Source organism: Ceratotherium simum, chromosome 4 (assembly GCF_057802395.1).
Source record: "Ceratotherium simum simum isolate JZ-2026a chromosome 4, ASM5780239v1, whole genome shotgun sequence".
Lineage (NCBI taxonomy): Eukaryota > Metazoa > Chordata > Mammalia > Perissodactyla > Rhinocerotidae > Ceratotherium > Ceratotherium simum.
The window spans coordinates 40,342,495-40,368,496 of record NC_141903.1 but is presented as its reverse complement, the minus strand read 5'-3'; the positions used below and the strand labels follow the sequence as shown (position 1 = coordinate 40,368,496).

The following is a 26,002-nucleotide window of genomic DNA, read 5'->3' as shown; positions in this document are numbered from 1 at the left end:
GATGGATGAAACTGTAAGCATCTAGGCAAAGTGGCTTATAAGGAAAAGAAAATTAGTTATTATCAGACTTTTCTATGGAAATGCTTTATGCTAAAAGAAAATGGGGTAACATTTTTAAGATACTTCAGGAAAGAAAATGTGAACCAAAAATTCTAGATCCAGCAAAACTGACTTTCAAGTATAAAGGGCAAAGGCAAACTGTCATCAACACTAAAAAACTTGGGTAATATTGTTCCCATGAGCCCTTTTTAGGAATCTAGTGAAGACTAAGTTTCAGCCAACCAAAATGACTAGAGAAGCATCAACATTAGGACTGATGATGAGCATTAAAAATGTAATTATTTGTAGAACTAATACTAATTTTGGGTTAACAAGGAGAGCATATAGCATATAATGAATATATCCTCTGAAAAAGAAGATAGAGTATGACTAAAAAATGGAGAATGAGGAAAGTCAAGGAAAAAAGTTTTTAAACCATTTTCAGAAATCAGTGTAGTAATGATACTATTAGTAGTGTAATTCTGAGACTGTTGTGTGTGTAGTACAGGATAAAGCAGATATGGGTACTATGGGACAGTTTAATTCTGTTCTCTTCTGTGTTCTTGAGAACCAGGATACTCATGGAAGAAAGGAGATATAGAGGTAATATAGACAAAGTTAAGTAAAAAACCCTGTAGTTCTGCATTTAAATTGCAAGTATCAGTAAACTACTAAGATATTTTATCTTTATCCATTGAAAGACCTAGAACATTGACCAACTTAGCAATTATTCATTCTTAATGCCCATAATGTTGAAATACCATTTCTCACTAAAAGAAAACTAGAGATTCTTAGAGAAATGGCTTATTGCAGGTCTAGGGCAGAAAATATACCAGATGAGCCAGGAATATCTTCTCATACACATAGCAAGGAAGCTACCAAAGACTGGGGTCATGTGAAAAAGACATAGGAGACAACTTGAAGAGGCTCCTACTGGCCAAAGATTGGACAGTTTCAGCTTCAATAAGGATAATAATTACAGTGGATTGAAACTCATCAAGTAATCCATAAGTTTATAATGATACCAAAAAATGACACTAGTTGATCACTTTTGGAAGGCGAAAAGAAACTAATCCTTTATCTCAAAACCTGCTGAATTAAAGGAAAGAATCAAGCATTACTGACCTTTCTTATATGAACTGTATTACTGAGTAACCACATAGTAGGTAAGGGGAAACATCTCTATTGAAGTGTCCCAGTTAATAAATGAAAAAGCAGTGATAGAATTAGAATATCACCATTTTTTAATCCCCAGTGAATTACTGGATCTAGGCTTTGAGCATCAATGGCTGCTACCATCATAAAAAGAGAGACAACCAGACATTGTGTGCCTCCCATGAAAGAACAGAACCTGTAATCTTGCCAAGGAGATCAAACCTGAATCTGATCAAGTCTTTAGATCCAGCTGCCTATTTCTAGGAAATAGAAGACAGAGGAACACGCTGAGCTGCACCATGAGTGTGCAGTCAACAGAATTCAGACTGGGAAATTCTACAAGTCAAACTGCCTGAATTCATCAACAAATAAATTGTAAGGAAAGAATAAAAGGCATGGGAGATTTAAAAGACGTATCAAAAAATATATTATAAAAGTTCAAGACTAAAATATTAGTTCTAGGGATGCATACATGGGTTTCTATCTTTAGAGAAATGAAAGGAAGTGATTATTACAAAAGTCAGGATAGGGGTTAATTTTGGAGAAAGGGAGGGAGTTGTGATTGGGATAGGGCACATGGACGGGCTTCTAGAATAGCTGATAAAGTTCTTCTTGACCTAGGTGGGAATTACAGGGATGTTGGCCTTATAACAATTCATTAGGCTATATATTTGTTTGTGTGGCTGTATAAGTGTATTTTATTGTACAATAAAAGGGTTTAAAATGTACTCTGTCTTCATTCAAAAAATTTCCTTCTGGGTGGCGAAAAGGTTTGGCATCAACAAAATGTGTGTCAGAGGTGGTGGAGGTGGTGAATATCCTAATCAATGCCTGAAATGTGCAAAGTCCAATTGGCATCACTGCTGTAAACATGGTGGTATAGCAGTGCATTCCACACCAGCATTCTGCAGAGTTTGGTCATGGACTGTAAAACATCATGTTAGGTATAGAACTTGCTAGGACTCAGGGAAAGAGACAGGTTGAGAAATCTGAATCTTCTGATTGCCCTCCAGAGGCTAAGTGGGTCCCTAAACATGCCTCCTGTAAGGACACTGGTTTGCAAGCCTGGGGGAAGTTCTGTGCTATGGAAAGACTTTAGTGTCATGCAGTTCAAGCTCCAGTTCTCCTACCTTCTTACTAGCTGTGAGAGTTTGGGCAAGTTGCTTAACCTCTATGTGGTTCAGCAGCAACATTGTAAAATGATGTTATTAATATACACCTTACAGGGTGGCTGTGAGGTCATTGAAAATATACATATGAGAGCCCCTGGATGACTATGAAACTCTGAGAAATTATTAACACTTGTGGGGATCCCAGTGAAGGTACCAGGAAAGACTGGAGAAGGCCCTGATCTCTCACCTCCTTTTAACCTTGAGGCTCTGTGAAAGCAGGAAGTGAAGGCTAAGGCAGACTTGTAAAGTGCTGAAGCATTAAACACATGCCTCAACACACACAGCCCCTTGGCAAAGGCTGGGAGGCTTATTGGTTTCAGGCATTTAAGGAAATATCTGTCTAATCATTAACAGACCATTAAGCTACCTGAGCAGAAACTTTGGTGGCCACACTTGAGAAAGAATACAGACTTTACTGAATTCATTCAGGAAAATCACTTAAAAAAAAAAAAATGGCAACAACAACAAAACCCTGGGCGGTGTGTGTGTGTGTGTGTGTGTGTGTGTGTCAGGATCTGACTTCCAGAGTTCCAATGTTACATAATTAAAAAAAAATTTTTTTAATTTGTTTATTTTTCCCCCCAAAGCCCCAGTAGATAGTTGTATGTCATAGTTGCACACCCTTCTAGTTGCTGTATGTGGGACGCGGCCTCAGCATGGCCGGAGAAGCGATGCGTCGGTGCGCGCCCGGGATCCGAACCCGGGCCACCAGTAGCGGAGCGCATGCACTTACCCGCTAAGCCACGGGGCTGGCCCTTATATAATTTTAAATGTCTAGTTTTCAACAAAAAAAAAATTCATGAGATGTGCAAAGAAACAAGAACATATGGCCCCTACACAAGAAAAAAAGCCATCAATAGGAACTGGCTCTGAGGAAGCCTATCTGTTGGACTTAATAGACAAAGATTTTAAACCAGCTATTATAAATATGTTCAAAGAACTAAAGAAAATCATATCTAAACAACTAAAAGAAAGTATGAGAACAATGTCTCACCACATAGAGAATATGAAAAAAGAGAAATTATTTAAAAGAGCCAAATAGACATTCTGTAGTTGAAAAGTAAAATAATTGGAATGAAAAAAAAAATCTACTAGAGGAATTCAACAGCAGATTTGAGCTAGTGGAAGAAAGAATCAATGAACAGGAAGATAGGTCAATTGAGATTCTCCAGTGTGAGGAACAGAAAGAAAAAAGAATAAATAAAAATGAACAGAGACTTGTGGGACATCATCAAACATACAAACATGCATGTAAGAGGTATCCCAGAAGGAGAGAAGAGAAAGGGCAGAAAGAATATGTGGAGATATAATGGCCAAAATCTCCTCAAATTTGATGAAAAACATTAATCTGCACATCCAAGGAGATCAATGAACTCTAAGTAGGATAAACTCAGAGATCTGCACCTAGAAACATCATAACAAAACTACTGAAAGAGAAAGAGAGAATTTGAGAGTACCAATAGGGAAGCATTTCATCACATACAAGGGACCCTCAATAAAATTAACAGCTGATTTCTCACCAGAAACCACAGGGGCCAGAAGGCAGTGGGATGTCATATTCCAAGTGCTGAAAGAAAAAGACTGTCAACCAAGAATTTTACGTCCAGAAAATTTATCGTTAATAAATGAAGGAGAGGAGTGATGTCAGTGAAAATGGCAGAGTAGGTAGCTACAAGTGTTCATCCGTCCACAGAAACACCCAAAAAAGGGGCAAAAACAGTCAGAACTCTGGAAAATAGCCAAAGGTTTACAGTAACTGAGTGAACACTGGATCAAGAAAGAGACAACTTTAAAAAGATAGGAAAGTTTTGCAGCAATTTTACTTGCTCTTGACCCACCTGCCTCCCCAGCATGGTGATGGTCCTGAAGACAGCAGCCCACATTCCCAGTGTGGGACCCTGGTCCCTGGGTCCAGAAGCAGCAGAGCAGACCTTGTTCTTAAAGAATTGTGTTTATCTGTTTTGACCTGTCTGAGGGCTGCTTGAAGGACTGATTCAAGGCTATTGTCTTTGTCTTGCCTAACTTGGAACTTTCTCAGGGCAGAAAGATGGCTACACAGAGGGCATTTCTCAAAAATATTGAAAGGCAAATGAATAACCCATTGGCACCTGGGGCAAAAAAAAAAAAAAAAAAAAAAAGTTGAGGCAAACAATAGAAATGCTGAAAGACTAGGAGGAAAAGCCAGGGAGAGAGATGCTTTGGAAAATGAGGGCACTTAAGAGCTCCCATGTATATGGGAGGATTTAGAAAGCAGTACATTCCCACGGCAGGACACATGCTTAGAAAAGACCTGAGAAGATCCCAAGCTTTCATCTCTGGCTGATCTTTAGGCTCAGTGCAAGCAGGAAGTAAAGGCTAAGGTAGAGTTGTAAACGGCCTGGCTAAGCATTGAAAGACTACCCCAACACAAAGCCAATCTCCAAAGACTAGGAGAGTTTTTCTTCCCCCCCGCCTCCACTTACTCCCTGTCTCCTTTCTTTTTGCTTGAGGCATTTAGGAAAATGTCAAAACACTAGCTGACCAAAAACTAAAAGAAAAGAGACTTCAGAGACCACACTTGACAACGAATACAGTCTTTACAAAAATAATTCTGAGAAGTCACTAAACAAACAAACAAACTACTACTAACCACAGAAAGCAACAAAAACAAATCCTGAGGAGAGGGAAGAATCTGATTTCCAGAGTTACCACATTATAGTATTTTAAATGTCCAGTTTTCAAAAAAATATTATGAAGCATGCAAAGAAATAAGAGAGTATGGCTTTTACACAGGAGAAATGAACAGAAACTGTCTCTGAGGAAGCACAGACATTGGAATTACTAGACAAGGACTTTAAGTCAGCTGTCTTAAAATACTTAGACAGCTAAAGGAAACCATGGGCAAAGAGCTAAAGGAAACCAGAAGAACAATGTCTTAACAAACAATAAAGTGATAAAAATTATAAAAAGGAACCAAACAGAAATTCTGGAGCTGAAAATGCAATAACTGAAATGAAAAATTCACTAGAGGCTTCAAGAGCAGATTTGAGCAGGCAGAAGAAATAATCAGTAACTTGAGGATAGATCAACTGAATCCATTTAGTCTGAGGAGCAGAAATGAAAAAGAATGAAGAAAAATAAAGAGTCAGAGACCTGTGAGACACCATTAAGTGTATCAACATACACATAATAGGACTTCTAGAAGGAGAGGAGAGAGAGAGAAAGAGGCAAAAAGATATTTGAAGAAATAATGGCCCCAAACTTCCTAAATTTGATAAAGAATATACACATCCAAGAATCTCAGTGAACTCTAAGAAGGAGAAACATAAAGAGATCCACACTGAGACACACTATAATCAAGCTGTCAAAAGCCAAAGGTAAAGAGAGAATCTTGAAAGCAGCAAGAAAGAAGCAACTTGTCACATACAAGGAATCCTCAATAAGATTAGCAGCTGATTTCTCCTCAGAAACTGTGGGGAATAGAAGGCAGTGAAATGACATATTTAAAGTACTGAAAGAAAAATACCATCAACTAAGAATTCTATATTCAGCAAAAGTACCCTTCAAAAATGAAGGAGAAATTAACATATTCCCAGATAAACAAAAGCTGAAAGAGTCTGCAGCTAGTAGACCTGCCTTACCGGAAATGCTAAAGATAGTCTTTTAAGTGGAAATGAAACTAGATGGTAACTTGAAGCCATATGAAGAAATAAAGAACCCTAATAAGAGTAACTACGTAGGTAAATATAAAAGCCAATACTATCGTATTTTTCTTGTGTAACTCCTTTTTTTCTATATGGTTTAAAATACAAATGCATGAAACAATAATTAGAGATAGTTAATGGGCATTCAATGTATAAAGATGTATTTTGTGAAAACAAAAACATAAAAGGGGAGGGATGGAGCTATTTAGGGGCAGAATTGTTATATACTGTTGAAGCTAAAGTTGTATTAATTAAAAATAGATTACTGTAAATTTAAGAGGTTAATTGTAATCCCAAGGGTAACTACCAAGAAAATAACTAGAAAATATACAGAAAAAGAAATACGAAAGAAATCAAAATGGTACACTACAAAAAAATCAAACACAAAAGAAAGCAGTAATGGAAGAATTAAGGAATGAAAAAAATGTGACATGTAAAAAACAGATAGTGGGGCTGGACCGGTGACGTAGTGGTTAAATGCGCGTGCTCCACTTTGGCAGCCCGGGGTTCTCAGGTTTGGATCCTGGGCACACACCAACACACTGCTTGTCAAGCCATGCTGTGGTGGTGTCCCATATAAAGTAGAGGAAGATGAAGATGGGCACAGATGTTAGCCCAGGGCCAATCTTCCTCAGCAAAAAAAAAAAAAAAAAAGATTATTGGCATCAGATGTTAGCTCAGGGCTAATCTTTCTCACCAAAAAAACAAACAAAAAAACCCCCAAAACAAATAGCAAAATGGCAGAAGTATTTTCTTCCTTATCATTAATTACTTTAAAGGTAAATGGATTAAACTCTCCAATTAAGATAGAAAGGATTATTAAAAAAATCCAAATATATGCTGTCTATAAGAGATTTGCTTTAGATCCAAAAATACAAATAAGTTGAAAGTGAAAGAATGGAAAAAGATATTCCATGCAAATAGAAACCAAAGGAGAGCTGGGGTGGCTATACTAATATCAGACAAAATAGACATTAAGGCTAAAACTGTTACAAGGACAAAGAAGGACGTTATATGTTGACACAAGAGTCATCAAGAAGAAATAATAGTTTTTATCAAGTGCATATAGAGCTTTCTCCAGGATAGACCATATGTTAGGCCACAAAACAAGTCTCAACAAATTAAGAAATATTGGAATCATACAAAGTATCTTTGACAATAATGGAATGAAACTAGAAATCAATAACAGCAGGAAAATTGGAAAAATTTCAAATATATGGAAATTAAACAACACACTCTTAAACAATAAAAGAAGAAATCACAAGGGAGATTAGAAAATACTTTAAGACAAATGAAAATGAAAATACAACATAATAAAACATAGGACGCAGCAGAAGCAGTGCTCAGAGGGAAATTTATACCTATAAATGCCTGCATTAGAAAAAAAGAAAGATCTCAAATTAATAATCTAACTTGACACCTTAAGGAACTAGAAAAAGCAGATAAAACTAAACCTAAAGTTAGCAGAAGGAAGGAAATAAAAAAGATTAGAATGAGATAAACAAAATATATAATACAGAAACAATGGAGAAAATCAACAAAATCAAAATTTTGTTCTTCGAAAAGATCAACAAAATTGACAAGTCTTTAGCTAGATTGATTAAGAAAAATAAGAGAAGACTCAAATGATTAATACCAGAAATGAAAGTTGGGACATTACTACAGACCTTATAGAAATAAAACGGGTTATAGGAGAATACTATAAACAATTGTAGGCCAACAAATTAGATAACCTAGATGAAATGGACAAATTCGTAGAAACACACCAACTACCAAACTGACTCAGGAAGAAATAGAAAACAGACCTATTGGAACAGACCTATAACAAGTAAAGAGATTGAATCACTAATCAAAAACCTCCCAACAAAGAAATGCCAGGGACCAGATGGCTTCACTGGTTAATTCTAAAAGAAGAATGAACAACAATCCTTCTCAAACTCTTCCGAAAAATGGAAGAGGAGGCAATACTTTAGAATTCATTCCGTGAGGCCAGCATTACCCTGAAACCAAAGCCAGACAAAGACATCGCAAGAAAAGAAAACCACAAATAATCCTTATGAGTATAGATGCAAAAATCCTCATTGAGATACTAACAAACCGAATCCAGCAGCATACTTAAAAGGATTATCCACCATGACCAAGTGGGATTTATCCCGGGAATGCAAGGGTGGTTCAACATATGAAAATCAATCAATGTAACACACCGATAGAATGAAGGAAAAAATCTACACAATTGCCTCGGTTGATGCTGAAAAAGCATTTGACAAAATCCAACACTCTTTCATGATTAAAAAAGAAAACAAACTAGAAATAGAAGGGAAATTCTTTAGCCTGATAAAGGATATTTATGAAAAAATCCACAGCTAACATCATACTCAATGGTGAAAGACTAAAAGTCTTTCCCCTACGATCAGGAACAAGACAAAGATGCCTGCTTTCACCATTATTCAACATTGTACTGGAAGTTCTAGCCAGAGCAATTAGTCAAGAAAAAGAAATAAAAGCTATGCAAATTAGAATGGAAGAAGTGAAATGATCTTTATTTGCAGATGACTTGATCTTATATACACACAAAATCCTAAAGAATACACACACACACACACACACACACACACAAAACTATTATAGCTATTAAACAAATTCAGCAAAGTTGCAGGATACAAGATCAACAACAAAAATCAGTTGTATTTTTATACACTAACAATGAACAACCTGAAATGGAAACTAAGAAAATTCTGTTTACAATAGCATCCAAAGTAATATTATACCTAGGAATAAATTTAACTAAGGAGATGAAAGATGTGTATGCTGAAAATTATAAAACATTGCTGAAAGAAATTAAGTAAGACCTAAATAAATGGAAAGACATCCTGTATTCCTGGATTAGAAGACTTGTTAAGAAGACTTTCCGAAGAGATCTACAAATTCAATGGAATCCCTATCAAAATTTCAACAGGGCTGGTCCCATGGCTTAGCGGTTAGGTGCGCACGCTCTGCTGCTGGCGGCCCGGGTTCAGATCCCGGGCACGCACCGACGCACCGCTTCTCTGGTCATGCTGAGGCCGTGTCCCACATACAGCAACTAGAAGGATGTGCAGCTATGACTACAACTACCTACTGGGGCTTTGGGGGAAAAAAAAATAAAATTTAAAAAAAAAAAATTTCAACAGCCTTTTTTTTTTTTTTTTTAAGAAATTGAAAAGCAGAGCCTCAACTTCATTTAGGTGTGCAAAGGGCTGTGACTAGCCAAAACAATATTGAAAATGAAGAACAAAGTTGGAGAACTTGCACTTTCTGACTTACAAGTTACCCCAAAGATACAGTAATCAAAACTGTGGTACTAGCATAAGGATAGACGTAGACCTATGGAATAGAATTGAAACTCTAGAGATAAATCCAAATGTCTATAGCCAATTGATTTTTGACAAGGGTGCAAAGACAATTCAGTAGGGGAAATAATAATCTCTTCATCAAATAGTGCTGGGACAACTTTATATCCACATGCAAAAGAGTTCAAGTTGGACCCCTACCTCACACCATATACAAAAATTAACTCAAAATGGATCAACATCCTAAATATAGAAGCTAGAACTGTTAGAAGAATACATAGGGGTAAATCTTCATGACTTTGGGTTTGGCAATAGATTCTTAGATATGATACCCAAAGCACAAGCAACAAAAGAAAAAATAGATAAATTGGACTTCATCAAAATTAAAAACATTTGTGAATAAGGACACTATAAAGAGAGTGAAAAGATCACCCACACAATGGGAGAAAATATTTGCAAATCATTTATCTGATAAGGGATAAGTATCTGGACTACACAAAGAACTTCTACAACTCAACAACAAAACAAACAACCCAATTCGAACATGGGAAAAGGACTTGAATAGACATTTCTGCAAAGAAGATATACAAATAACTAATAAGCACATGAAAAGTTGTTCAACATCACTAGTTATTATAATGAGAAATACAAATCAAAACCACAATGAGATACAATTTCACACCCATTAGGATAGCTACTATAAAAACAAAAAACCATAAAATGGAAAATAACAAGTGTGGGTGAAGATGTGGAGAAATTAGAACACTTGTGTATTGCTGGTGGGAATGTAAAATCATGCAGCTACTGTAGAAAACAGTTTGGCAGCTCCTCAAAAAGTTAAACATAGAATTACCATACGATCCAGCAGTTCCACTTCCGGGTGTATACCCAAAAGAATTGAAAGCAGGGACTCAGATACTTGTATATCCATGTTCATAGCAGCATTATTCACAATAGCCAAAAGGTGGAAGCAACCCAAGTGTCCCTTGACAGATGAATAGATAAAGAAAATGTGGTATATACCTAAAATAGAATATTATTTGGCCTTAAAAAAGAAAGAAATTCTGGGGCTGGCCGGTGGTGTAGCAGTTAAGTGTGCATGCTCTGCTTCAGCGGCCCAGGGTTCATGGGTTCAGATCCCGGGCACACACTGATGCACTGCTTGTCAAGCCATGCTGTGGCAGCATCCCATATAAAGTAGAGGGAGATGGGCACAGATTTTAGCCCAGGGCCAGTCTTCCTCAGAAAGAAGAGGAGGATTGGCATCGGATGTTGGCTTAGGGCTAAACTTCCACACCAAAAAAAAAAAAAAAAAAAAAAAGAATGAAATTCTGATACATGCTATAATGTGGAGGAACCTTGAAAACATTAGGCTAAGTGAAATAAACCAGACACAAAGGGCAAATATTGTATATTTTCACTTATATGAAGTACCTAGAATAGGCAAATTCATACAGACAGAAAGTAGAATAGAGTTTACTAGGAGCTGGGGGGAGAGAAGAATGGGAAGTTATTGTTTATTGAGTAGAGTTTCCGTTAGGGATGATGCAATAGTTCTGGAAATGGATAGTGGTGATGGGTGCACAATATTGTGAATGTACTTAATTCCACTGAATTAATTGTACGCCTAAAAATGATTAAAATGATAAATTTTATGTTATGTATATTTTACCACAATAAAAAAAACAAAGGTAATAAATACTAAAAACTAAAAAATCCACTACGGAATTCTGTAATTTAAAATGATGAATTTTATGGTATGTGAATTATATTTCAATTAAAAAAATTGACGTTTTGGAAAAGAGCAATAGAATAAAATCAAAAAGAGGGAAAAAGGAAGGAAAAGAAGGAAAATATAAAGAAGGAAATAGTAAAGATAAGAGCAAAAATTAATGAAATAGAAAACAAAGATTCAATAGAAAGAATCGAAAAGCCCAGAGTTAGATCTTAGAAAATAATTATAAAATAACTTTCTTCATGAGACAATCAGGATAAATAGAAGCCCTGAATCATGTTAGGACTTAAAAAGAGAAATTACAGATACAGTAGATATCAGAAATCTAATATTTTTATGCCAATAAATTTGAAAACCTAGCTGAAATAAGATAATTTTCTAGGAAAAAAATTCACAAAACTGACTCTTAATAAAAAAGCAAAAACCTGAAATAATCTTTGTATGTCCATATATAATGGCTATGAAGTCCATATATAATGGCTATTGTGAAAATGGCGTTAATGGCTACAAAGTGTTGATCTAGTAGTTAAAAATTTCTATCTCCCCAAACAAAGAAGCCTGGACTAGATGGTTTTATATTTGTGGAAGATATATTTCTAGACATATAAAATGCTTCCAGTGATTAGATAAATGTGTATATCTGCCCTGCCCACAGACAGTTCATTTTGTGAAGCTAGTATAACTTTTCTGCCAAAACTAGACAAGGACAGTATGAAAAAGCAAAATTACACCCAACTTTATGAACTTGGACACAAAAATCCCAAAGAGAATATTAGGAAACCAAATTTAAAAACATATGAAAAAGATAATATACCATTGCCAAGTTGGGTTTTTCTAGGAATGCAAGTATTTGAAAAGTCTGCACATTTTATTAACCAGCTTAAAATATTAAAGAAGAAAAAACCCCACAAGATCATTTCAAGAGATGCAGGAAAAAAAAGTTTATCATGAATACCCTTCATGTTAAAAACTTAGCAAACTAGGAATAGAAGGATTTATTTTTAACCTGATTAAGGGTATCTATGGAAAACCTATATCAAAATTCACGCTCGGTAGTGAAACTTGAGCAGTATTCACTTTACAGTAGTATTCCAATTATTATTGATAAGATTTGTATTTGTGTCTTAGCCAAGGTATAATAGCAGAAAAAGAAATAAAAAGCATTAAGAATTAGAAAGAAAGTTTTAAAAAACTGTCATTATTCACAAGTAATATAATTTCTGCATAGAAATCTCAAAAAAATCTGAAAAAATTATTAATAAAGTTAATACTAATTAATAAAGTTAACAAAAATAATTAAGTCCAGCAAGTTTGCTGGATATTTGATTAATAAATGAAATTAATTGTATTTACTATATCAGCAACAAAAATGATAGCACTTCTTGGGGCCGGCCCCGTGGCTTAGCGGTTAAATGCGTGCGCTCCACTGCTGGCAGACCAGGTTTGGATCCCAGGCGCGCACCGACGCACTGCTTGTCCGGCCATGCTGAGGTGGCGTCCCACATAAGCAACTAGCAGGATGTGCAACTATGACATACAACTATCTGCTGGGGCTTTGGGGAGAAAAAGGGGAAAAAGAAAGGAGGAGGATTGGCAATAGATGTTAGCTCAGAGCCGGTCTTCCTCAGCAAAAGCGGAGGATTGGCATGGATGTTAGCTCAGGGCTGATCTTCCTCACACACACACAAAAAAGCACTTCTAATAACAAAATATAAAAAGTACTTAGAGGCAAATCTAATAAAAGATTTGTTTGATCTTTAAGGAGAAAAAAAGATGTGTAAAAGTCATTAAAGAGGACATAAAGAAATGGAAAGATATATCAGATCATGAATAGAAAGGCTCAGTGTCTTAAAGATGCAATCTCCCCCAATTAATCTATAAAATCAATGCAATTCCAATAAGAAGTTTGGCAGGATTTTTTATGGGTTGTCAAAAGCTGATGCTAAAACTTAGATAAAAGAATGAAAGACAGGGGGCCGGCCCGGTGGCATAGTGGTTGGGTGCGCGCACTCTGCTGCGGGGGCCCGAGGGTTCACAGTTTCAGATCCTGGGCGTGCACCGACTCACCGCTTGTCAAGCCATGCTGTGGCAGCGTCCCATATAAAGTAGAGGAAGATGGGCACGGATGTTGGCTGGCAGCCGGTCTTCCTCAGCAGAAAGAGGAGGATTGGCATCTGATGTTAGCTCAGGGCTGATCTTCCTCACAAAAAAAAAAAAAAAAAAAGAATGAAAGAGAAAAATCAAGATAATTTTGAAAGTTAATAGGGGAGAAGACTTGATTTACCAGATAATAAGACTTTCCATGAAGCTCTAATGATTAAGGCAGGATGATGATGCATGGATAGACAGACAGACCAATGGAACAGGATAGAGTGCTCAGACACAGACCCTGGCTTGTATGGAACCCTGGTGCATGTCAGATGAGTGGTGAAAGGGTAGATTCTTTATTAAATGCTACTAGGACGACTGGTTGTGCAACTGAGAAAAAATACAGTTGGATCTCTACCTCACAGTGTGCACAGCTGGATTAACGACCTAACTGAAAAGGTGAAACTTTAAAATGTTTAGAAGAAAATATAGAATATATGATCTCAGGAGGGAAAGGTTTCTTAAGATACAAAAATACATAAACTATGAGGAAAAAGTTTGGTTAATTTGATTCCATTAAAATTTTTAACTTCTATTCATCAAAAGATCATTAAAGGGGCCGGCCTGGTGGCGCAGGGGTTGAGCACGCCTGCTCTGCTGTGGCGGCCCGGGGTTCGCAGGTTCGGATCCCTGGCGTGCACTGACTCACTGCTTGTTAAGCCATGCTGTGGCGGCATCCCATATAAAGTAGAGGAAGATGGGCACGGATGTTAGCCCAGGGGCAGTCTTCCTCAAGAAAAAAGGAGAGGATTGGCATCGGATGTTAGCTCAGGGCTAGTCCTCCTCACAAAAAAATTTAAAAAAAAGGTCATTAAAGAGATGAAAAGATAAATCAGTGTAGGAGAAGATATTTGCAACACATATCGCAGGTAAAGGATTAAGGTTCAAAATATTTGAAATATCGATTGCCTTCCAAATCAATAAGAAAAACACAAACAATTCAGCAGAAAATTTGGCAATTTACAATTTAAACATATAAGATGCCCAACTTCATTAATAATTCAAGAAATGACAATTAAAATTAAAAATAAGATGATACAATTTCATATTCATCAGACTGACAAAAATTAAGCCCGACAGTAGGAAGTGTTGGTAAGGATGTAACACAATAGGAACAGGACTGATCTTAAAGTAAACTGGTACAATAGCTTCAGAAAACAATTTGGCAATATCCAATGAAGTTGAAGATGCTCATATCTCACAACCCAGTAATTCCACTCCTACGTATATAATAGAGAAACTTTACACGTGCACAAGAAAACACAAGAATTGTTCAAACGTTTTGTATTATTATACTGTTTGCAGTAGTAAAAAATTATAAACAAACTAAATATCACTCAACAGGTAACTGAATAAACTGTAGTATTTTCATAAGTGGAATTGCTCAATAGTGGTGAAAACAATAGACTAAGTTTGCACATATCAACGTGGATGAATATCATAGACATAATTTTAAATGAAACAACAAATTGCTGAAGAATACTTTAGTGTATATACTATTTATGTAATGTGTAAAAAATGCAAAACAATACCATGTATTTTTAGGGATCCATATGTGATAAAAATATAAAATACATGAGAGTGACATACTCTAGATTTATAATAGGATTACCTTTGTGGCAAGGGAAGGAGATTCGACTCTGCCTGTCATGGTAATATTTTATTTCTTAAACTGGGTAGTAGTATATGATTGTTTATTTTATTATTCTTTGTGCCTTTTTGTGTATCTTAGATGTTACATAGTAGTTAAAAAAATAGAAGTGTATGTAAATGATTGCCTTGTGGAGAACACAAATATAACTATACAGGACAAATAAAAACACCAGCTGCGCTAACGTTATCTAAAAGGATAAATGTGGCTTGAGTTACAATTTCTAGTGACAGCATCTGACATATATTTAAAAGGTGGTGTATGTATCTCAAAAGCCTTTCTATTTCCCTCCAGAAACTCTCTCTAGCCCTCCTTCAACCCAGCCCAAACTCATCTCAGTTAAAGGCACCACGGTTTACCCAGTTGCTCTGCCTGAAACACTAGAGTCTTCCTTGCCTTCTCTCTTCCCTATGCATCCTGAGTCTATCAGCAAGTCCTGTCATCACTGCCTACAAAATACATCCGGAATCTGGCCTCTTCTCTTCAACTCCACACTACTCTCCAATCCAATCCAATCTAACCTCATCTCTTGCCTGGATGACTGCTAGAAATAATTCTACTACTATTGCCTTCTCCTCTGTAACCAGCCTCCAGGTTGCTATTCTTGCTAGCTTCCCCACAGTCTCTTTTTCCACCAAGATCTCTTAAAAATGTAAATCAGTTCATGTCACTCCCTGGCTCAGAATCCTCCAACACTGAGGTTAAAATTCAAAGCTCTCACCAGGCTGCAAGCCCCTCCCTACAAGGCCCACCTCTCTAGCTACATCTCCTGCCCTGCTCTCCCCTGCTGTCTAGCCATGCTGACTTTGCGGTTCTTTGAGCAACCCCTTTCTTGCTGTAGGGCCATTGGACTTGCCATTGGGAAGCATTCTCCCAGTTTATTATGGCTCCATTCACCACCTTTCCTAAAATAGCTGCCACGACTGCCCCTCCCCCACCAGACCAGTCCCTATGGCCCCTTTAACTGTTTCATTTTCCTTCCTATTAGATGTTATGTTATATATGTATTTGTTTAAGCATGTATTTCTGTCTCCTCTACAGATTGTAAGCTTCCTGGGAGCCGAGCATTTTCTGTCTTATTCATTGTTGCATTTCCCAGGGCTTAAAATGGTGCTTGCTTGGCGCTTGGTAGATGGTGAATCAAAGCTTCTTCAATGAATGAATGCATTGATGATAAGGAAAACTTAGATGACTCAAAAGTAGCTTTTGGTAAAAACAAAGCCACTGGAGTTGTAGATGCATGAGAAGAATTTGAATAAGATTGTTTCATAAGGTATAAAAATGGAAAAACAGCAGAATATTCTTCAGAAACAGATTAGTTAACGGATTTTAAGTGTATGTGATTAATAGAGTAAATATAGGTAGTTATTTGAGTATTTAATCTATATTCCTAAAAGTGTGGATATTCAGGTTGGCCAGAAAACTCTTGGGATCTTCTATTGGGAAAACATATGTTGAGTTGCCTTATACTGGGGCCTAGATAGTCATTCTGTCAGTCAGTCAGTCAGTCATTCCCAAGCACTCTGGGTCAAACCTAGCCCCAGGCTTAGGGCCACAGGGTAGGGAAGACACAGAAGGAGAAGGGAATCAGGCACGCTGTGTGTCCGCTGTGTGCCAGGGACTCTGCCTGATTTGTCTCTCAGGTGGGTGACTTAGGAACACTCTCCCCCCAATAATACGCACACCTGATTGAGTGGCCCAGGCAGGGAGAGGGCCAGGACTATAGGGCTCTGCAGCTTGATCTGACCCTCCAAACCTTGCCACCCCTGCAGGTCTCAGAGCTCATTTTTGTGTCCATCTATAGCTCCGAGTTCTGCATGAAGCTCTACGTGGACCCCATCAACTACTGGAAGGATGGCTACAACCTGCTAGATGTGATCATTATCATCACTGTCTTCATTCCCTACAGTCTCCACAAGATCAAGGGCAAGCACTACCCCTACCTCCACATTGCTGATGGCATACAGTCCCTGCGCATTCTCAAGCTCATCACCTATAGCCGTGGCATCCGGGTGAGGAACCTGGGGGTGTTCTGGTGCTGGTGCAGGCGATGGGGCCCATCTGCCCACCAGCCCCTGATGAAATAATAATTCTCCTACTATCATCCAGTTATTGAGTTCTACTGTGTAGCAGGTTGATCTTTACCAATATTATCTCATTTAATCTTAAAACAGTCGTAGGAAAGTATTATTAGCTCCATTTTATGGATGAAGAAATTGAGACCCAAGGTCACTTGGCAGTTAGATGCCAGAGCTGAGATTTGAAAGGTGTGTCCGACTCCAGGGGCCATCTGAAATTTTCCTCTGTTCTGTGCTGCAAAGTGACTGATTTTCTTATGGCACAGACTCTTTGAAATACATGCCCAGGAGTCTCCAGCTTTTTGGTGGCCCTGGCCACTCACTGCTTTCCCTAAACAGCTAAATATCTGCTGCTCCTCTGGATGGAAATAGTCTCATTACTTTGTTCAGGCAGCTCTGGGAATACTGCTCCTGCTGAGAAGTCTTCCTGGGTTGCTGGAATTCATGGGGTTACGAACCTCAGAGCTGACCCAACTGTGCCCCGAGCATTCATCCTGGACACAGTATGTTTGCCCTGGCTCTGCACCCAGTATCCATGCTTCTCCAGGAAGGGGTTGGTTTGGATTTATTTGACCAGTCAGGGTGTGTCAGCCTGTTCTGTTGAGAGACTGCCCTTAGCCCGCCTGCGTATCTGTCTGTCTAGGGCCTAGGCCTGACACTCAGGGAGCCCCAGTCCTGGGTGGAGAAGATAAGGAGAATGTTAAAGAGCTCCCCCTGCCACAGACCCCATTCATTTATTTCTTGCTGTCATGTAGTCACATACCTGTGTGTGTGTCCCCTCCCAGTAGTCCAGCCTTCGTTCTCCTTTTCTTCATGACGAGGCTCCTGGAAAGAGATGTCTGTACTCTCGGTCCCCCTTCCTTATCTGTCATGTGTACCCTGGCTTCTTCTCTCTACTCCAAAGTAATTAGCCTCTCTGAGGTTGCCAACAGCCCCCTTGTCACCAAGTCCACTGGCCATTTCCCTCGGTACCCTTGTCACTGCTTTCTCCTGGTTTTCCTCCGGCCTCTTGTGCGTGCTTTCTCTGGTGCGTGTTTTCTATGCCTGGCCCATAAGTGTTGTTTTCTCAGGACTATGTCCTGAGTTCTCTTCTCTTCTCTTCTCGCTCTGCATATTTTCGTTGGGTGATCTTTCTACTTTTCAGGGGTCTTTACCGGCCACGTCTCTCTCTTTCACCTTCAGACCCAACTGCCTCCTGGACATCTCATGTGCTCCTCAAACTCAACATATCTCAACTGGAAGTCATCACTCTCCCCACCCCCACCCTCAAATCCCCAAACCTGACTCCTCCTCCTATATTTTGTCTTTGGTGAAGACCCCCACCCCCATTCAACTGCCAAGTGATAAATTGGAGTGTCAGCTTTGACTCCTCTTTCTCAAAGTCCTATTGCATGGCCTCCTAAATAGTTATTGACTTGTCCACATGTTTTCACCCCCCACAGCTATCATCTTTTTTCCATCACCATCCACCTGTATGTGGATTCCCGCAATGGCTTCCCACGCTACTGAGAGCCCTGGAGCAGAAATACCTCAGCAGCTGGGAGGAATCTCTAAAGTGTCCATCAAATCATGGCACCCTTCATTTTAAAGTTGAAAGTGGCTCCCCTTGTTTGTAGGCTAGAGACAGACCCTATAATGTTTCTAGAAGGGAGGAAGGGGAGTGTCTGAGGTGCTGGGCATTGGAGTTGATGTTAGAGAGGGATGAGAGGAAGGCAGGTGGACAGGAAAGAAGACTGGAGGTCCCTGGGAGGTACGTGCCAGGTGGCGGGTACCTCAGAGTGAGGGAGTGATCAGATGGTGGAAAGTGTAGCTTAGTTTTTCCAGGTGTTTGGCACCAAGGGAACAGGGGCCTAAAGTGGTGCAAGGGTCACTGGAGATGAGGAAGTCAAGGGATGAAGAGGCCTAGGGGACGGTCAGTATTCCATAGAGATACTGAAGGCCCCCAGGATAATAGCAGGATGGGGTGGAGCCCAGAAGCAGAGATTCCAAGATGTGAGGAGGAGTGGGAAGCTGGAAGGTTAGCCCTGCCCAGAAACAGGGGCTTTTGCCCGTAGAGGCAGGGACTTCGAGGATAAGGCAGAGAGTGGCCTCCTGAATCAGGTCAAGGGGATAGACAGCCTCCCTTGAGACGGCTGCTGAGGAGTGATATCCTCAGTCAAGAAACGATGTTCAGGTGAGGCCAGGAGAGGGATCACCATGGAATGAACCTGCACGAAACCTGTGGAAGTCATGCAAGGAAGGAGGTGATGGCAGTGGGCTGAAGGAAAGGAAGCCCAGGGCTGTGCAGGGAGGAGGGAAGCAGAAAGGATTGGTGGCAGGAGGGTTTTCCATCTTGGGAGTAAGGGGAAGGGTGGTGACCCGGAATGGCGCCTTGTGAGGCTGAGGGCACTAGTTGCCTGCTGAGTGCTCATCTTGGCATGTCGTGGCAGCCTGGTCAAAGGCTAAGGCCTGAAGGTGCCTGAGGCTTAGGGCTTGGCAGGGAGAGCCCATCCTTCCAGCCCAGGGATCCAGTGAAGGGAGCACAGCCCTCCCCACTGGCCAAGGTCTATCCCAGAGCTCAGCCTGGCTTTGCTTGGTGACTGCAGGCCTCTGCCCAGCCTTTGGTCCTTGTAGACATGCACAGGGACCCATGGGCATGCAGACACAATGTGCGTCTAGACATGTGTCCTATGTTTGACCTCAGTTTTCTGTCATTAAGCAGACTCTTGTATCCAAAAGTTGTTCCCTGGGGACCACCAGGCCCTCTGGCTGTGGCTCTTCTGTAGCCTTTGAGATGTCATTGGACCCCAGATCCCTAGGGGCACAAAAGTGACTCTGGGTTACACGCCCTCTGGATACTGGCCTGCCCAGCTGGCCAGGGAGGGCTGGAGGTGCCAAAGGTGGGCACCTGTACCTCTGTACTAATTTATACTTGTTGAGTCTAAATGAGGGTTTAACAGAGCAAGCAGCCTCAGTGCCCAGAGCTGGGACTCTGGCACATTCTTGGCTCCCACCTCCCGATGAATTAAAATGACACTCTGTCTTCTACCTTGTGGCCATAAACCTGCACCTCAATGAGGAAATCATCCCTTGTTGTTTTGCACACAGAGAAGTTCTATTAGCTGGGCACCTGAGGGCCACACTGCCCCTGTTCATCTGCCTTTCAGCCTGAAGAACGACCTTCAGATGCTAGGCTGTAGTGGGAGCACCAGCCTCGCCCTTCTCTCTGCCTCCCCCTCCTTGGGGCTCATTACTTTCTCACATCAGAGCAGCTAGGCTTGGCACCTGCCCTGCCTGGAGGTCCTCTCTATACCCAGAATGCCCCAGGGCCAGGAGGACAGCTGTGGTTTGACCCAGAGCCCAGGAGAGCTGAACTGGGGTTAGGAATTGCTTTCCCAAGGAATTTGGGAGTTCAAAGTCAGGCACCTACTTGGGGCCAGGCTGTAGACCTGGAAAGCCCAGGACTTCCTCAGGAAAGGAGCTACCGGCCTATGGGGATCTGGGCAACCACCCTGGGGACTGGATTTCTGCACCTTCCAGACTCTAGACTAATGGGGCCTGCCTGGCTTGTGCTTGAAGAATGTGGCCAAGGCCAGCGGTAGGGAGTCAGGCCCACATGGGCTTTTGGAGAGTGTGACCTCTTCTCCACTGCTGTTCTCAAGGCTGCTCAGCTTTGACCGTAGGTAGCGCTGGGCCTGCAGGCTGGCCTGGAAGTGGGAGACCCAGCCTAGGCTGCTCCCCCACTCTTCTGCAGTGCCTCAGGTTCCAGCACTCAGCGCTTCCCCCTTCCCCACCTCACCTGCAGACTGCATCCCATTGCAGCATTTCTCGTGAGGACTTACCTCTTCAGTCTCAGTAGTTCTTGAGAAAGAAGTTCTGTCCCTGTCTCACAGGGAGGGAAGGCAGTTTTTTACATTTTAGCCCTTTTGGAATTAATTTCAAAACACTGATTTTCTTCCTCCATGGAGAGGAGGGAGGCATCTGGCATGCACTCACCCCTGCACGCAGCTGCCCAAGCAGTCCACATGCAGGGCAGCCCCAGTGCTCTTGGGTTGTCTCTCTGCTCCCCAAATTACCCCAAACTGCCAAAACCTCGCTGTCCTCTGTCCCAGCTCTTTCCTAGTGTTAAGCCAATAAATGGTTTCTTGGCTTAGAAACAGGGACTTCAGTGGTTGAGGGTGGTGGCACAAGGGAAAGGACTTGGGAGTTGGTCCCAGCTCTGCCATTGTACTAGAGTGTGAACCTGCCAAGCCATTCTGCTTCTCTGAGCCTCTGATCCCTCATCTTGAAATGGGAAGAATGATCACACTTACCTACCTTGAAGTTACATCTATGACAGCATCGAGGTAGGCGAACAGGTATTGAGCACCTACTACATGCAAGACTCCAGGGCATGAAGAATGAACAATGAGGAGCCATTCACTGTGCTCCCCAGGAGTGGGCAATGCAATGGGAGATAAGACAAAAGCCCATTTCACAGGGCGGAGACTGAGGTCTCAAAATGGAGACTTGCCTGTGAAACAGGGCCCAGAAACAATGGGAAGCCACATTCCTCTCAGCCCTCTTCATTTCCACTCCCAGGGTGGCTCCCCTTCTCCTCCTGGGCCTAGAAGAGCATTCAGGGCTGGCCCTCAGCTGAGAAGCAGGAGCAGGGGCACCTTGGGACAATTACAAAGCCAGGCTGGGATTCAAGTGGAGTGCTTAGTGGTGCTGATGGGGAGACTGCCCCAGACCTAAGGCAGCAAGCACCATCTGACCATAGGTGACTGAGAGTGGAGGCCAGGCATTGGTATTATTAAACTTGTCCAGCCCTCAATCTGGGCCAGATCTCCTCCTCTCATCTCCCCTCCTTCCTTTCTCCAACTATTTATTGAGCATCCACCACGTGCCAGGCATGGCACTGGATGCTGGGGACAGCTGTGGTCTGGGTAGACTGGACTCTGTCCTTTGAGCCCCACCGGTCTGGCAGGCTTGCGTAGCTCCAGTGCCTCTGCCTTGCAGACGCTCATCACTGCCGTGGGGCAGACAGCCTACACCGTGGCCTCCGTACTCATCCTGCTCTTCGTCCTGATGTACATCTTCGCTATCTTGGGCTTCTGCCTATTTGGAGCTCCAGACAGGGGTGACCTGAATAACTGGGGGAACCTGGCTGTGGCCTTCTTTACTCTCTTCAGCTTGGCCACGGTACTGTGTTTGGGAACAGTGGTGGGGGAAGGGGCCTTAAGAAGGGACTGCCAGCTGGAGTGAGTGTGTGGACATGCTGGGCCTCACATGGGGCCTTCCCCGTGTTCATTTACTTAGCTGTGCCAGGGAAGCTGAGGGCTGGCCTCCCAGGACTAAGCAGAGGCCAGTGCCCTGGCCAGGGGTCTGTCTCTGCCTTTAATTTTGTGACTCCCTAGAGCATTTCCATTTGTCCAACAGGGTTATAAAAATTTCAAGAGTTCTCAAAAGATAATTCATTTGGATTAAGTTTAATTCAGAAGTGAAACCCGTGTCACAAAGCCTTTTTGGGAACAGGCTGTCACAAATCCACCCAGAATAAGTCAGCAAAGCCCAAGGCTAGAAATATAGACTCTGTTGGACGCTAGAAAGACTGGGGTCTTTCCAAAGGAGGGCCTAGCAGAGAGGCAGTGTCTTGTTGGGGAGGATGGGAGGCCTTTTGGAGAAGAGTCCCCAGGGCACCTTGGCCAGAAGTACCCCCACCCAGTGGTGCCCTTCATCCCCAGGCCCCCATGTATGGACTGGAGTCAGTGGATTGGGGAGTGTTGGGGGGCTGATGTGAAGGCAGAGCCAGCTTTCTCCTCAGTGAGATTGGGGCTCCCCTAGGGTAGGTGAGAAGGAGACCTATCCCACAGGGCCTTGGCACTTGCCTTACCCTCCCCTGCCCAAGCAGGTTGATGGCTGGACAGATCTGCAGCAGCAGCTGGACGACCGGAATTTTGCTCTGAGCCGGACATTCACCATCATCTTCATCTTGCTTGCCTCCTTCGTCTTCCTCAGCATGTTCGTGGGTGTGATGATCATCCACACTGAGGTGAAGCTGCGCTTGTAAGGATCGGGGTCGGGTTAGGTGTGGTAGGTGGAGCTGTGGGCCAAGTCTCCAGGGAGGACCCTGAGCTCTGCCTCTCCTAAAGTGGAGGGGAGGTGGCCAGATGGGACCATCCCTACCCCAGACCAACTCTTCTCTCTGAGCCGGTGCATTTCCCTGCCTCATGTTGGTGGCGAGCATGACAGGGCCTTGGGATGTCACTGTAGCTTCAGTTGGCAGCTTGAGTTGGGGGCTGGCCCTGTGTGTGGGGTGTGGTCCTCCTGCTAAGGGGCTTGAGCAGCAGTGCAAGGCTAGCGAAGATGGATGTGCAGTGAGAGCCCACACCTTACCTCCATCCTCCCACCCTCTAGGACTCCATCAAAAAGTTTAAGCGGGAGCTGATGGTGGAGAGGCACGTGACACTCATGGAAGAGAAGCAGGTGATTCTGAAGCGGCAACAGGAGGAGGTCAGCAGGCTGATGCAGACACGGGTAGGTGATCTCGGCAGGCAGGTGGACCAGCAGATAGATGGACAGTCAGGGCTGAAGGAATGGCCGGGAAGAAGAGCCTTGGGGCCCATGTAGAGGACAGGTGCCTCAGGCATCTGTGGCCTTAGGTAAGGTAGGTACCTACCCCCTGTATTTTCCAGGCAGGCTTTATTCTGTGCATTTTTGTGTTTCTCCAGACCTCTCAGAGTATTGAGTGCTGTGATTATAATATCTGCCTCCTTCATGGGCAAAACTCCACTGCCGGGCCCTTTGCCTGGAGCACTCTTGTTACTGAGCCCTCACTGGGTGCCAGGCAGGCACGGCCCCCATCCACTGCATGGGTGAGGCCAGAGAGGCCCTGACAGGTGTTGCTAACCTCAGGTTTCCTAAACTGGAACAAGAATGAGCACAACAGGCTGGAGATTTTCTGTCAAGTATGATACAACTGTGACGGCCTGGGGGAGAGTCTGCTCTTTTTCGTCTAAGTGCTCTGAGCTCCCCGGGCCAAGTCCTGAACCGCTGCCCCTCTCTCCCCATGCGGTCGATACATCCTTCCTCAGCCTCTTCTCTGAGGTGGAGACATCTGTCTGTCTTGACTGTGCCCCAGGTTTGTCCAAGGCAGGGTGAGGCTACGCTGAGCCATGCTCAGGCTCTCACCAGATCCTTCCTGTGTCACCTGTCCTCATGTGAGTGATGGTGGCTCACAAGGCTGCCTCAGTCAGGGGGTTCCAGGCTCAGCAAGGGTCAGGGTGAACCTGTGATTAGGCTCAGGACTCATCCTGGGGCCAGGGTCAGCCTCTGCCTGGGCCCCTTGTGGAGGGTCCCCAGGCATCTGTGCATCTTGGGTGTCACCTTCTCCTCATCCTTTCTCTCTTTATGCTTCCCTCTCTAGAAAAATGTTGACTACAAAAGTTTCAGTGAGCTGGTGGAGATTTTCAAGAAGACCCTGCGGCACACTGACCCCATGGTCTTGGATGATTTTGGCACTAGCCTACCCTTCATCGACGTCTACTTGTCCACTCTAGACAACCAGGACACTACGATCTACAAGTCAGTCCCAGCCCCGCCAACCCTGGCCCAAAATAGACCAGGCCCTTCCTAGTCCCTGGGCTTCCTCGAGGGTGGGACCATGTCCGGTGCTCTGGGAGAGTAAGGGGGGCGACGGGCGATGTGCAGAGTGGGTAGAGCAAGGCCCTTCTTGGGGGTGCAGGATTCCACATATGCACAGAGGCTGGGCTGCTGTGTGGACATGCCTGTGGCTGGGGAGACTCTGCTCCCCTGTCCCTCCCCAGCCCACCCTGACTCGTATTTAAATCCTGACTCTTTCGACTCACCAGGCCCCTCCGCACTGACGCCTTTTCAGAGGGCAGAGGAAAGAGCACTGGCTGGCGAGTCAGGAGCTGAGGCTCCTGGTCTGATTCTGCCACTACCTTCCTCTGTGACTCTGGGCAAATCTCTGCTCCTTTCCCCTCTGACACCTGAGGGGCTGCTGAGCTGATTCTGTGAAAATAATGTATGTGAAGCTCTGAGCTTGGCCTGGGCCAGGGCTGTGCTCAGTGTAAGTTCGCTGGGTTATAACTGGCCATTACCGAGCAGGAAGGGGAGGCGCGTGGGCACTAAGGAGCCACAGTGGTCTCTTGAACAAGGAAGGATATGATCAGCCTGGCTTCTCGACAGAACCCCCCTGGAGGGCTTCATGACTGGAGGAACTAAAAGGAGGGGATCACAGAAAGCCCACTTTTGGCCTAAGAGTGGGCCAGGCAGTGTCTGGGCCCCTCCACACAGTCACCCACTCAGAGCCCGGAAGTTTGTTGTCTCCAACCTGACACATGCGGTGAAATAACTGACTCCAGGGGCCACAGGTAGAGTGGCAGACCTGGATTCTAGCCCAGCCTGATCTGGCTCTGAAGCCCTTCCTCTTCCTTGACCCCACACCTGCCAGATGTGGTGAATGCGCAGGTGCCAGTGTGCAGTGGGCAGGGCCAGGGTGGCTCGGAGCCCAGTCCTGAGCTCAGGCCCCTCTGCTCCACTTCCAGGCTTCAAGAGCTGTACTACGAGATCGTGCATGTGCTGAGCCTGATGCTCGAAGACTTGCCCCAGAAGGAGCAGTCCCAGTCCTCAGAAAAGGTCGATGAGAAGTAGCTGGACATGGGTATCCAGGCATTGAGAGCCTTGCAGACTGTGACAGGCCCCCCCAATAAACGCAGGCTTTCTGAGTTGGCTTTACATGGTCACTGTGATTGTGGCGTTTTCCCACCTTTGGGGGTTGGGCCTAGGTGGGTGCCTGTGAAGTCTGATTCCCCTGACACCCTCCCCACTCCACCACATGACACAGCCAGACCTGGGGAGTGGGGAGAGGGAGGCTCAAGACTCACCCTGGCCAGAGGCCACATCCAGGGGCCACACTGTCTCTCTCCTCCCTTGATCCCAGCGGCAAGGACCCACTGGGCTCCTGGGGAAGCCACATGAGGACTCCAGACCATCAGGCCTCCAGCATTCCCATCAGAGTGTATGGCT

The 26,002-nt window shown here is 43.1% G+C and overlaps 1 protein-coding gene across 3 annotated transcripts in view; it reads left to right on the top strand.

The window, feature by feature from the left end:
- The window catches only part of CATSPER3 (cation channel sperm associated 3), a 30,242-nt gene extending 4,558 nt beyond the window's left edge, over nt 1-25,684 (top strand). For 2 of the 3 annotated variants that reach the window (XM_004420182.3, XM_014795911.2), the window contains 6 exons: nt 16,685-16,924; nt 21,971-22,153; nt 22,863-23,003; nt 23,369-23,488; nt 24,378-24,535; nt 25,522-25,684. In XM_004420182.3, the coding sequence (XP_004420239.1) occupies nt 16,685-16,924; nt 21,971-22,153; nt 22,863-23,003; nt 23,369-23,488; nt 24,378-24,535; nt 25,522-25,627 (948 nt within the window). In that variant the 3' untranslated portion in view covers nt 25,628-25,684. Of the gene's footprint in view, nt 1-16,684; nt 16,925-21,970; nt 22,154-22,859; nt 23,004-23,368; nt 23,489-24,377; nt 24,536-25,521 lie in introns of all 3 variants that reach the window. The other variant, XM_087430301.1, reaches the window with a different exon arrangement.
- The last annotated feature ends 318 nt before the right edge of the window (nt 25,685-26,002 follow it).